We start from the raw sequence: 13,592 nt of genomic DNA on the forward strand, positions 1-13,592 counted from the left end.
TCCTCAGCTAGCTTTTAATAATAGCCCAAGTCTCCATAGAGGGCATGCCAAACGCTTAAAAAATTAAAGGAAACATCCTTAAGCACGTTTGAAAGAATCGACACAATAACCTGCTCTTGGAAAATCATTGAAAAATGCACTCATATTTGGAAAACCAACTAGAATAGCTGAATACTGCTTTATGGGCTGTGAAGAAATATTAGATTAACTCTTTTTCTAACTTAATTTTTTATAATTTGATATTAGTTAAAGGCCTCCTCAAAGTAAAAACTCTTATGATAATTTTTACTTTGTTTCTCCTTTACTTTTCCAATCTCTTTATTCGGCAAGAGTCGCTTCTATTTTGAGTGTCTTTGATTAATTACCTGATTTGCTAAGTAACCATCTCATTTGTTGATTTATTTAAGAATTAGTTTAATTTTGTTATTTTGATGGGTATATTCATATTTATTTGTACTGACTTTTTTCTACTTTGGGATTTTTTTGGATTGACCAGGGTTCTATGTGAAATACTTTGGATCTCCTCTATTTGGATCTATTCTCTCTTTCTTCATGGAGAAGAGTTCTCATTTGACAAAATACCCCTAAAGTCATAAACAGTTGTGAAAGAGGGTTGTAATATTTATGAATGATTTGTTGATAATTATATGTCAGATCGTAAGAACTTTTCATTATACTTGAATATAAATCCGTGAATCGCACGGGTTTGAAACTAGCGTTAAAGAGCTTTCTTTTTACTACACGCTCAGGTCCGTGCTTGAATTGAATGGAAGAAGCACAGGCTACGGTCACGCCCTTTCAAATAAAAAAAAAGAAAAAAAAAAGAAATAAATAAAAAAAGGAAAATTAAATCTGGGTGCCTCAATAAATTACTTATGTCCCGCCCTCTTTGAAAGGAGTAAAAGACTTAAAAAGCGCTTTGACCAAAGTTTCCCCTCTTAGCAAATCTCACGGCTCGCAGCTCGCAAGGGGAAAAAAAAAAAAAAATCCCCAAGAACGATGGAGCTTGTGATCTTGGGCATGAACTTTGGGTGCATCCTTGGACCTCTGAGCGCGGGAAAATTCCCAGAGAAGGACTGCTTGCTCCCGCTCATATCCAAGATCCTTGGATACCTCATCGTCGCCGGATCGACCACCGCCAAGCTCCCCCAGGTACAGATGGATCTTGAGTCCTGCCTAAGCCCCAGCAGAATTTGTAGCTATTTTCAACTTGTCTAGCTCCTCGATAATTCTAATCATCTGTTTTAATCGCTTAATTTATGGGCGAAGATGTAAACTTGGTAGGATTTACGAAGGGCATCTACTCTACTGTGTACTAGATGCCAGGATAAAAGATATTTCACAATATATTTTGGACGACAAGAGGGGCCAAAAAAAAAAAGATCTCGTCTTGGTGTCTTCGTAACGTCTAAGAGTCCGAAGTTATATTTATTAGTAAGAAAACGAACTATATTGAAATCCTCTGTGTCATAGGGGATGAGAAATGATTTCTTGATTCGTATGTGCGGAACATGTGATTCACATAATTAAAGAATAAATGGTAACCCATGGAAGCGTATTGTAGCGTGATCTGTATGCTATCAGCAAGCAGTAATTAATAGGCTATAATCTTTGATGTATTTTCTGGTACTTTAGGTTTCATAAGATTTCAGTCTACAGGGTGGTATTTGTCTGATTGCCCTCTTCTAAAATTTCATACTACGCTGTTTAAGCTTGATTTGGCAATAATTTGCACACCATTTTATGTATCTTTATCTTGCAAATTGGTGTAGAAGCGTTCTTTACCTATGATTTTTCGGCTATTTCTTAGTCTTTACACCATTTTTGAACAATCAGACTTTCAGCATTCTAATCCTTCGTGTCCCTGTAAGTGCCAAACTTCAATGCGGATAGCGTTAAGTTTTGTGCCCTCCCAATTTTCATTTCCTTTGAAGCATCCATGATGGACGCAAAAGCCTAATATTTCGAGAATATATATAGAACTTATCATGGATTCAACCATTTGATTCTACTTTAAGCTTTCTAGAATAATATGCAAATAATGCAATGGCAACAATTTCTGAATTCTTTTTCTTTCATTGTGGATGGAAATTTGATTTTTTTTCTGGACTTGTATGATGGGTTTCTTTTTGAAGCAAAATATTGATAGGTAATTTTGTACTTGTTTATGTAGTGTCTCTCCTATTCCCAATAACAGTATCCAATAATTGTTTGTTTTACATTGTAGATATATAAAATTTTGAAGCACAATAGTGCCAGGGGCCTTAGTGTTGCAGCCTTTGAGCTCGAAGTTGTCGGCCTTACAATTTCGTTGGCATATTGTCTGCACAAAGGGATTCCATTTTCAGCCTATGGGGAACTGTATTTTCTCTTAATCCAAGGTATTGTTTTCGACTACAATTTGAATGCTATCAAATCATTCAGAGTGCTTGAGCTGGGAAATTTTCACTTTTACCTTTGTGTTATTTGATTCCTATTGTGCTTGATTTTAACTAGAGTCTATATTGTCTTACGCAGCTATTGTTTTAGTTGCAATAATTTACTATTATTCTCAGCCGGTTGGAGCTAAAGTTTGGATGAAGGCATTGTTGTATCCTATTTCATATGCATTGTTTATTCTACCGTTACTACAAATTGAACGGAGGAAGTTTCATGTTGCTAACCAGAAATATTTGTTTATAATGACTTTTTTGGTTGTGGTTATTTTAATTCCTCACGCTATAATTGGACATAGTATATGAGCCTACGAGGGAAGTCTTGCTACTAATTCATTTCTGTAGTCTGCAATTAAATTTTACAAAATTCCCAGCTGAGTAGCATGTTTCATTGAATTCTTCTCCTGTTCTTCTTAAGCGGCTTCTGAATAGATATTGTGCAGTAGCACTGACAATTTTAGCTGGTCAAATTGACCCTATCCTATTTGAAGCGCTATTTGTGAGTTTTTTTAAATATATTTGCTTATACACTTTGTTAAATTCCTTTATTAATTCTTACTGAAAAGAAATGAAAGATCTAAGGAATCAAATATCCATTATCATGCCAAGCTGAAAATCATAAATATGTTTTCAGGAGTTACCAATTCTGTTTGTCTCGGACTTGGTATCTATGTATTTCACTATTTCTAATGCTGCAATCACACTTTTCAGGCATCTAAACATGCTGTATTTTTCTCTGCCAGAGTCCCACAGATATGGAAAAATTATACTGTAAGTAAAGAAAATCAATTCTTACATTGTCGAGGAATTTGTAAAACAACAAATTGCTTAATTCAGTCTCTACTGAAATTAACATTTGCTTGTCATTTTTTATTCTCAATGTGTTTTTACTTAAGCATAATAATAATAATAATAATAATAATATTGTTGTGTACCAAGGTGGAATAATGGAAGCAGTTGATTATTGTAATGGTAAAAAACTTTTAAGCTATGATGTTGTTCAAGGAAAAAATATTTAGCGCCCTTAAGGTATCACATCATCTCTACCTTATACTTTATCAATTCTTGCCATGAAACATAACTGATTCAATGTGTTTAACCCGACAAATAAATATGTCACATAAGAGTTAGAATATTGATATGATTAATCCAATCTGACCAACTAAAGAATCTGAACTATCTTATAAAAATAAAGGGTTATTTGCATATATACCCTTAAACCATGGGTATTTGCAAAACTAACCCTCAAATCTTAGTATTTGCAAAACCACCCCTCAAATTGTCAATTTTTGGGAAAGAAAACACCCTTAGAATCAACAAATCATCAAGTTGATGAGTAAAAATTTTGACTTTCTTGTCAAATTTAAACATTGCAGTTACAAATTAGTTATCAAAGTTGATGATGGATTAATTTGGGGGTATCCTTCTCCAAAATTGATGATTTGAGGGGTATTTTTTAAATTCTAAGATTTGGGGGTAGTTTTGCAAATACTGAGATACGGGGGTAGTTTTGCGAATACCCATGATTTAAGGGTATATATTCAATTAACCCAAATAGCTCATTTAGGTAATAACTAAATAGACTAGAGAATATTAATCAACAATAAATGATAACTATGTTTAATGATTAGAGTGTTAAAGCACATACCTCTAAATTGCCCTGACAGTTCATCTTAGCTTTCGTATCCGTGTCCGCAATTCCCTTGTCCATGTCCGAGTCGGATACTTCTTGAGTATATACATACATTTATGCAGACGTGTTCCCAAATATATAATACATGTTTGAGTTTAGAACACTCGTGATACATTTCTTAGACATATATCTTACACTTCATCTCAAATTTCTACAACTCGTTTGACTTGAATTGGGTTCGTTTCAACCTATACAATATTCATAAGTATGAGTTTAAATGGTCATTTGGATATCTAGTTAAAAAATGAGTGGTTTTCCAATTTATAATCTACTCAATAGAAGAAACACAAAAATGTTACAAGGATTTTAGTTCTCATAACATGTAATATAAAAACAATATCGATCTTATATAAATTAATATTTTCAATATATATATATATATATATATATAGCCATGTCCTCATATCCTATGTTTCACAAATTTGTCGTGTCCCGTGTTTGCACCCGTGACTGTGTCCGTACCTGTATCCATACCCGTGCAACATAGACACACCTTCAACTATAACAACAATTACAGTTTTTTTCCATAGAAACTACCTTTAAAATAAGATAATTCTACAGGAACCATCTTTGAATTTTAGTTTGTACACAGATCAATTTTACAGTGGATTTTTGTTGCAACATGCAATCAAGCACCTTGCAGTTAAATTCACTAAAAAACCCAAAAATATCCTTAAAATTTTCACGTTCAAGGTATGTTACTTGTATCCTAACTAGACTTAAATGTTAACAAAATGAGTCATGTGCCTTGAACACAAGTTTTTAGGGGCATTTTTGAGTTTTAGTGAAATTTTTCATTGAAAAGTGGTTGATTGCAGCACAAACCCACTGGGGTTTGTGTATAAATTGAAATTCAAAGGTGGTTCCTGTAGAGTTACCCTATATTTAAGGTGGTTTCTAGGAAAAAATCCCAGTAGTCATACTCATTTCCTACCACAAATATGCTACATTAAAGTAACCACTATATTATGAGTCGGTCCATTGGTAGTTAGGAAGCTAGATTGAATCTGTGTAACTTATTTACCAAGGGGCCTGAATATGCATCAAGGTCCTTGACCCCTATGTTTCTGACATAAACGAATCAATCAGAAGCCAATCGCAATATATTCTCAATCTACCAACAAATTGCGAGCCCTACTAATATCTCGTGATCCTTCTGTCGAATCTCGCTGGACTCTAGTGCACTAAATCTTACACTATAGTTCCATTCTCCTTGAATATTAGCCACATACTCATAGCTCTTTTTGCTTCCATTGTAGAACATTTAGATATTGGTCTTCCTGAGTATGGGATTAGGCTTCAGCTGCTATGTTTGGGACCTTCTTGCGTTGCAAGATGGGTCCAAATAAAACTTTATGCTTTTGCGACTAGTCTTCCTTTTTGTCAACGTATATCCAGCTTTTGGTATTTAGTAAATTCTGGGTTGTGTTAGCTTAGCTTTACACTTGTGTGTAGATTCTCCAATTTTGTTGGGTTTTAGCTCCTCAACTCTTCAACTTTCTTTAAGGTTTTAGTCTTAAGGGGTAACTATCAATTTTGTTATTCCAAGCATTAAGTGCAACCCTCCTGCATCTAAACCATGTGATCAACTGATAAATTTCTTGAATGTCACTCACCACTTTTTTTCCATACAAGCATAGGAGAATGATCACTGCATTCAGACAAGCATTATAACACAACTCATGGAAAGTGATTGATCATCCCATAATACATAATACTTTGCCCATCTCCTAGCATTCTGAGTACAATTTATCTCTTGACTACTATATTCATTAGTCGGATTACTATGTTCATTAGTCAGAACTATTACCTGGATATAGAATCATTAAATGCCTGGATCAGTCTTATACCTAAAGGTATTCATCCAATCTTCTCATCAACAAATCTGAAAGAATGCTTCTCTCCTAGCAGTTCATACCTCTTTATTTAAACATCTGACTTTTATAGTGCAGCATCTTGCAAATTTCAAAAAATAACCACTCATACTTAAAGGTGATCGCATCATCTATACAGTTGGCCCTTGCAAGTTTTCTTTGCTCAAGAACTGATTATCTTCTGCTATTTTGATACAGTATCTTGCAAATGCCAATTACTAACCTAGTGATACTGTCGTTCCCATGGGGAGTATATATGTCACGTTTTAAGGTAAAATTGATCATCAGAAATGTGGCATATAGATCTTCTCAAGCACAGAATTCTTTGTGAACTTCCAACCAAGACCAATCTGCTATCTAATTACCAAAATCTCTCCAAAGTGTCTATCCAACATCAAAATTTGGCTTCACTGTTGGGCAAGCTGAAGCCATCCTTCAACATCTCCTTTAAAGATGTTTTTATGCCTTTTTTTATGTAAGCCTCTCTTCACAAACCTTTATACGCTTGAAAAATATTCTTGATGGCATACTATCTATGGTACACATGGATATGGATACGATCACAAGCATGGACACATGACCAAAAAAATTTATAAATTTGTAAGAGATAGGGTATGGGAATATTGAATATATATCATCAACTTGCCTGAACAAACATATAGATATTAAAAAGCCTGTTATGAACGAGTTTACAAACCTCTCTTCCCTTTCATGAATTGTCCCTGAATAAAGACCGATTAAAGAGGTTGAACCGATTCACCCACCTTGCTACTTTGTTCAGCATGCTGGGAAGGTACCCGTCCTGGCTGGGCTTTCAAGATAAATAGTTTATTTTCCATACTTTCTCTTATAGAAACCTCTTTCATATCTTGATTAATGGAGGGAGATTCTTCTTGTTTTATAAAATCCTAGAAAATGCCTGTCATGCTACATGAAACCTCTCGATCAATAGGGCACTTTCCTATTTGTTTCTCCCCATACTGCTTCCTTGTCAGACTCCTCGACATTCTTAAAAAAAAAAATCCTTAGTCACCAGGAAAGGAGTAGATTACCAATTGTGACAATAGAAATATGGATTGCTTTCTTTTAGAAATTACTTATGCTGATTTGTGCTAGATCAGGCCCTAATTATATTGTTAGGCTTTAGCTATGGCGTGGATATACATGCACTGAAAGACTTGAAAAAATTTAGATACACGAGAGCTTGATTCGATCTTCAACCTATTGCCAGTTCATATTCCATGCGAACATTATATCGGATTCTAGCTTCAACTGTAGCAATTAATATTTCAGCACAAGTTAAGCTTGTCCATCCAGCAGTGAGAACAAAAACAAAGTCTTTATTCTCAAATTTTTTGGGGTCGGCTACGATTCTCTCAATCTTGTGGGATAAAGAAGACTCTTCTCATTTAGCTTTTGTTTTCATACCCTTCTCCTATATAATATGCCGTTATAATGTTATCAAAATGTTATTAAAATTAAATCATTTCTGTTTGTTTCTGTACAAAAAAAGGGTCTATTTCTGTGATAATAGGAATTGCACATAAACATTTCTTGGATGGAAAAAGAAAATTTTCGAAGACTATAATCATGTTTATACAATTGTTACAACCTAATCTTATTTTTTATTTTCATCAAATTTTCAAACTTACGAGTTAAAATAAAAATATACCAAATGACAATTTTCGTCCGGTGACGTACATGAACTTTGATGTGCAGAACAAAAGCACTGGAGAGCTCAGCTTCTTAACATGCTTTATGAACCTTGGGAGATCTGTTGGTGAGTGCAATTACATGCTTTTCTATAAAATTCAGCAAGAACTAGAATTGTTTCTGGTCTCAATTTCGACTTAGTCTGTTGTCAAAAATGATCCTAAGAAGCTAAATCATGAATTTATCAGATATGTTGTGGTCAATTCCTAACATTTCAAGGTATTTTGGCAAAATTCCTCTTTGTCGGATTCTTTCATTTTTTGTATTCATTCCATTAGAATATTTTTGCAACAAACAAAATTGACCCACGTGTTGCCGCGGCATTAATATGAAAAGGGACAAAAAAGTAATAGTTTAAATCTTTGATACATAAAAATTACAACAAAATACAACAACTTACACCGTATATTATACTGCTAAAATCTATGTTGCATAGACACGGGTACGGGAGACAGCAAATTTGTAAAAAGTAGGGTATGAGGACACGACTGTGTATAAATAAAATAATTCTCTTTAGATCAATATTAAATTACATACCTACTACATTTTCATGCAAATATTCATGCAGATCAATGGTTTTCAAGGGAATATCAGCTATATATATAACAATTATTTTTCATGTCTCAACCTTTTCTTTTATTTTTAGGTTCTTTCATTGTATTCAAACTCATTCTCAATATCCCAAATGAAACAAACCCATTTGAACTATGTCCTTTAAAAGGGGGGAAAAGAAAAGAAAACAAATCAAACTTCTTTGAAGGTACCCACTGCTACCCTACTGTTATTTTTACCAAAAAATGACAATTTAATGAGGTATCATGGTTAAACAGCTCTAACTTTACCCATGTGGTACATGATGTCATCTTCCACTTAAACAAATTTAAAAAATTAAGAAAAAGGGATGAGACGTCAGAGAGAGAAGTGAGAGAGAGAGAGAGTTACCCCCATGTGATGCATGATGTCATGTTCCACTAAAGCAATAAAAAAATTAAGAAAAGATGGGGAGAGAGAACAGAGAGCATCTTCTTCATCTCTTTGCTCAGCTTCAAACCTTAGAAACCTATAGCCAATTTTCTTAAAAAAAAGAAAACCCATGGGTAGCGAAAATTTCCCGTGTCCACGCCGATTGGGTGCGGATCTGTACCTAAAACGTGTCGGACACGAGTACGGCCCCCTACTGGCCTTGTCGGGGTATCCTAGGCTAAAATATATAAAATGTATTTAAAAATAATCCAGTGAAATTTTTAGGTCTAAGAGTGACGTTTGAAGCGAGTGGGTTTAAGAACAATTGGTAGTAAAACCTTGAATTTATAGCGAAAAACGGTTTGGAAGTATGTGTGTTCACAAATAAATTAGAGTAAAACCTTGGGTTTGAAGTAAAAAAAAAGTGGTAACATTAGTGTTTCCAAAAAAACACAACGATTAAAGTATTTGGTTTAAAAATATAATGTATATGTAGGCACAAAAATATTATAAAGTTACATTTGAACACAACAACTCAAACCGTATAGTACCGTATATATAACTATTGAAATACAAATTGTGTTTGAAAGTAATTTAGTAAAGTTTTTTGCGTGTATAAGTAATCTTAGAAGTAGGTGAGTTTAAAAACAGATGAAAATCTTTTTTTTCTTGTATTGTCTCTGAAATTTTACAACAGCAACATAGCCTTTACCCATCGAGGGTATTGCAGACGGTCTGGGGACGTTGTGTTAATAATGCCAATACTTCCAAGATCCCTAGTTCAATCCAGTCTACCTAACCTGGAGTGTTGAAATGGAACTCGGCTGGGGCCCACACACCCGAGGTTTACTTGGTAAGGGTCGGGGATCGAACTCGGGCTTCGGCCGATCCTCGTGCCTTGCCAAGGTTTCCTTTGGAGCCAAGAAAACGGCAAAGCCTTTATCCTTAATTTTTAGTGTCTGCTGAGTTTGAAATTTTATCAATATATGATTTTTCTTCACATATATGTCTCGGTTTTAGAAATAATAGTGAGCATATTTTGTATGTATTTGAGCTGGATGCGGACATGTCACTTGTTTATTTATTTTGCAGCTAGGTTGTTTACAAGTATGCAGGAAAATACACCAATGAATAGTATCCTTTTTTGCACTAACCAAATCAGTTGCATTTTGTCCTTAGCTTAATACTGCAAGTATTAGTTTCAAATAACGGCACTATCTGATCCTTCATTCCAATTTTCTTCTCTTTATCTGTTCAATGAAATTCGATACTAATTGCATTTCCTTTTTGATGTTAATACTCTTACTCATGGAATGCTTTGTATTTACTTTAGTTTGTTTGCGTTTAGCTAGTAAATTGGGCTGTTTTGCTAGCTGCGACTTGAGTAGCTACAGCCTGAGGTTTGGTAACGGAGTTAGGTTTGTTTGATTCCTTGCCTTGAAGTGAGTGGCGACGGAGCTTCATGAGTTATTGCAACTCATGTTACAAGAATTTCGTCTTTAGGGCGAGTTAATGCAACTCATGTTACAAATGTTAGACTAGTCTTAACTAGTTCCTGGTGGAGGTCCTCTCAACCTGGTATGTTATCCTAATACATACATAATCTGTGAAAACGGCGAAGGAATTGTGAAAATCGTGAAGAAAAACCCAAAACAGACTCCACGACACCCTGGTGTGGTGTCTGCCATGGGTATGGCAGAATCTGCCCTGTCTGTCATGGGTGTGGCAGAATCTGTCCTGTTTACCATGGGTGTGGTGTGTGCCACACCAGGGTGTGGCAGACTCGTTTTTAGAATCCTAATCTATTTGGGATTGTGTTTTGTTATAAATAGAACCACGTTTTTTAGGGTTTCTTAAGGAGAGAAAATGAGAGAATTAGCATTGTTTTGAGCACTTTGAGAGGGAGATATTGTGAGAGAGTTGAGAGCTTTGGTTAAGGGTTAGTTTGTGAGTTTTGTGAGATTATAACCCTTTGTACTCTCATTGATTTAGTAGAATCTCCCCATCCTCTCCCCGTGGACGTAGACAATTTGTCGAACCACTTTGAGAGGGAGATATTGCGAGGGAGTTGAGAGCTTTGGTTAGGGTTATATTTGAGTGATTGTGAGTTGTAACCCGTTGTATTTCTCCTCCATATAGTGAAATCTCCCCATCCTCTCCCCGTGGACGTAGGCAATTGCCGAACCACGTAAATTTCTGTGTTTGTGTGTGATTTTGGTCGTTATTTTGTGAATTGCACTCGTGTTTGGTTTTGGTTTTCTTCTCTCATCGCTCACCGACTCGTTTGGTTGTCGAGCAAGCTTCCGCACGGCGCGCGACATAATCTTGTTAGCTCTGGTTTAAGATCCATGATCACAAACTCTTCTTTACTCCTTTCGGCGTATCACTTGAAACATTATCATATGAGTGGTATTCTGAAAGTCATCATATCCTTGCGTGCCATGTGATCATGTGTATGACAAGCAGTACATTTTCAAACACATGAAGCCTTACCTTCATATTCTTATATAATCACTTTATTCTTGCACTCAAGGATTCTGTCATTGACTTTGGTCTCCTTAATTAAATCAGTTGTTAAGTAAGGGTTCTCATTGATCATATTTGGTAGCTTATGCCTTGTTTATCTGGTACCTGACACATGAAGGCTGAGCAACGTGTTCTGACAATGAGCGCCGGAAGTGGGACTGAAGTTGTCACAGTTTATCCTTGAATTAGGAGACAGAACAAAGATATGGAGCAACTACAGACTTTCAAATGCTTGAACTTTTTGGGAGTAAATTAGTCAATCAATTCAACCTAAGAAAGAGTTGGAATTTATCCTTTTATGAAGATCTGAACGTGATAATAATTCAATTTCTATTGATTCATCTGCTCATTTGTTCCTCTAGGATGTGGTTTGGGGATGCTAACTTTTATGAAGGGGTTTTTGCCTTTAAACCAAAAGCTTTACGCTCATTTATTTTAAAACTCGCTTCTATCTACACTTATACACCAAAAACTTTCCCTTTTTATCTTTTAGCCCAAAACATCAAATATATTTGTATATAATATTTACAAAATAAAAATCAAGACCCCCCAAATTGCCTTTATCTTCTCCCTCCCTCTTTACCCATAACCCCTTCTCCTCCCTCTTCTCACTCTCCCCACTCCCACAGCCTCTTCGTTTTCCACCCTCTCCACCCTCTCCACTGCCTCCTCCCTCTTATCCACCACCTCATCCCTGTGTCTCCCCTAACACTTCGCCGCCTCCATCTTCTCATTATCGGTTTACATCATCATCTTCTTCCTCTCTTCTCTTAATAAAATTCTTTTCTCATTCTCAAAGAATAAAAAGAAACACTCGTTAAGTCTTCCATCACCCTCTATCATATAGCAATTTATTGTACATGGTGTAGCTACTAAAGCTGGAAGTATAATAAGTTTAGTTGTTAGTATAGCAACTTTAGTTGTAAGTATAGCAACTTAAGCCGTATGTATAGTATCTTAAGCCGTAAGTATAGCAACTATGCATACAATTAAGATGTATGTATGGCAACTTAAGCTGTTAGTATAACGACTTATATTATATGTTGTTGAAGTTGCTATACATACAACTGTACAATAAATTGCTATACTAAATGCTTAAGTTATTATACTTATAGCTGAAACTGCTATACTTATAGCCTAGGTTGTTTTACTTACAGTTAATCCGCTATACTTATAACTTAAGCTGCTATACTTACAACTTACAGCTGTATTAGGAGGAGAGAGAGGAGGGAGATGATGATGAGAAAATCGAGGAGGTAGGGTTTGTGGAGGAGTGGGATGAGGTGGTGGAGGAGAGGGAGGAGGGAAGGAGGGTCGTGGAGAGAGTGGAAGGAGGCCCAATCGAAGAGCTGGAGAGAACGAAAAGAGTGAGAAGAACGAGAATGGATTATGGGTAAAGATAGAGGAGGAAGAAAACTGGAGTATTGAGGTTTTCTTATTTTTCTTTTTAAATATTGTATACAAATAATATGCATTTGTTGTTTTGGGTTTAAGGATAAAAAGAGTTTCTTTTGGGTATACACGTGTTGATAGAAGTGAGTGAGTTTAAAAATCAATTTAGGCAAAAACCCCTTTGTTAAAACTTGTTGTTTAGTGCGCCAATAGTTGGCTCATTTGCACATACATATATATTATGTAAAAGCAGGTGCTGTGCAAATACACAGTTTCGGTAATTTAGTGGAGATGTTTTATCCAATTGTTGGCTCATTTGCATATACATATATTATGTAAAAGCGGATGCTGTGCAAATACACTGTTTCTGTAATACAGTGGAGATGTTTTATTATATTGAGTTTGCACCATGTTTTCCTTAACTTTTATTTAGTGATTTTGGGTTGTCTTTTGGGTGTTTTGACGAATGGTATAATCTTAAGTCAGATACTTATGTACCAGCCACACTCAAAGAAAGAGAAGAAGGTGCAATAAATCGCAGGATTTGCTGCCAATGTTCTCGTTTTTGTGGGAGGTTATACTGGATCCAGCGGTAACCCATCCTCTTCCCATTTGTACTCAGACCAATCTTCCAGTTCTTACAATAAGCTGTATCATTCTCTTCACCATCAACTTTGGCAATATTGAAAGAACCAACTTTATATGTTCTTCTTCAGTTTTTTACCGTTATTTATATCGGAAAAAATTTCTCTAGTTTGGATAAGTTCTTTTTCGATTCAGTAGTAGTTGGTTATATATATATATATTTGTCAATGACATGTTAGTTTGCCGTTTTTTATTTCGACTTATATATGTTTGTATCGGTGATATATGTGGCTCTCCATTTCGTAAAATTCTTGTCTTCACAAAGAGTTTCCTGGTTCTCTAGACGTTTGGTGCTACCTACACTGGGGCATTGTCGTGGTGGTTCAATCTATTGTTTAACATCCAAGCAGC

General features: G+C 35.4%; 1 protein-coding gene across 3 annotated transcripts; it reads left to right on the top strand.

The window, feature by feature from the left end:
• Positions 897–13,414, top strand: LOC109837748 (mannose-P-dolichol utilization defect 1 protein homolog 2-like). 3 transcript variants are annotated; one of them, XM_020406094.1, is made up of 8 exons: positions 898–1,152; positions 2,228–2,381; positions 2,518–2,590; positions 2,868–2,934; positions 3,147–3,206; positions 7,722–7,782; positions 9,771–9,812; positions 11,250–13,019. In XM_020406094.1, exons 1-8 carry the CDS (start codon positions 1,000–1,002, stop codon positions 11,258–11,260), a joined length of 621 nt encoding a protein of 206 aa, XP_020261683.1. In that variant the 5' UTR covers positions 898–999; the 3' UTR covers positions 11,261–13,019. The 3 variants fall into 3 exon arrangements, with proteins under 3 accessions (XP_020261684.1, XP_020261683.1, XP_020261682.1); XM_020406093.1 differs by lacking the exon at positions 11,250–13,019 and adding an exon at positions 13,030–13,414 and having other exon boundaries at positions 900–1,152; XM_020406095.1 differs by lacking the exon at positions 9,771–9,812 and having other exon boundaries at positions 897–1,152; positions 11,323–13,020.

The sequence above is a fragment of the Asparagus officinalis genome, chromosome 4 (assembly GCF_001876935.1).
Source record: "Asparagus officinalis chromosome 4, Aspof.V1, whole genome shotgun sequence".
NCBI lineage: Eukaryota > Viridiplantae > Streptophyta > Magnoliopsida > Asparagales > Asparagaceae > Asparagus > Asparagus officinalis.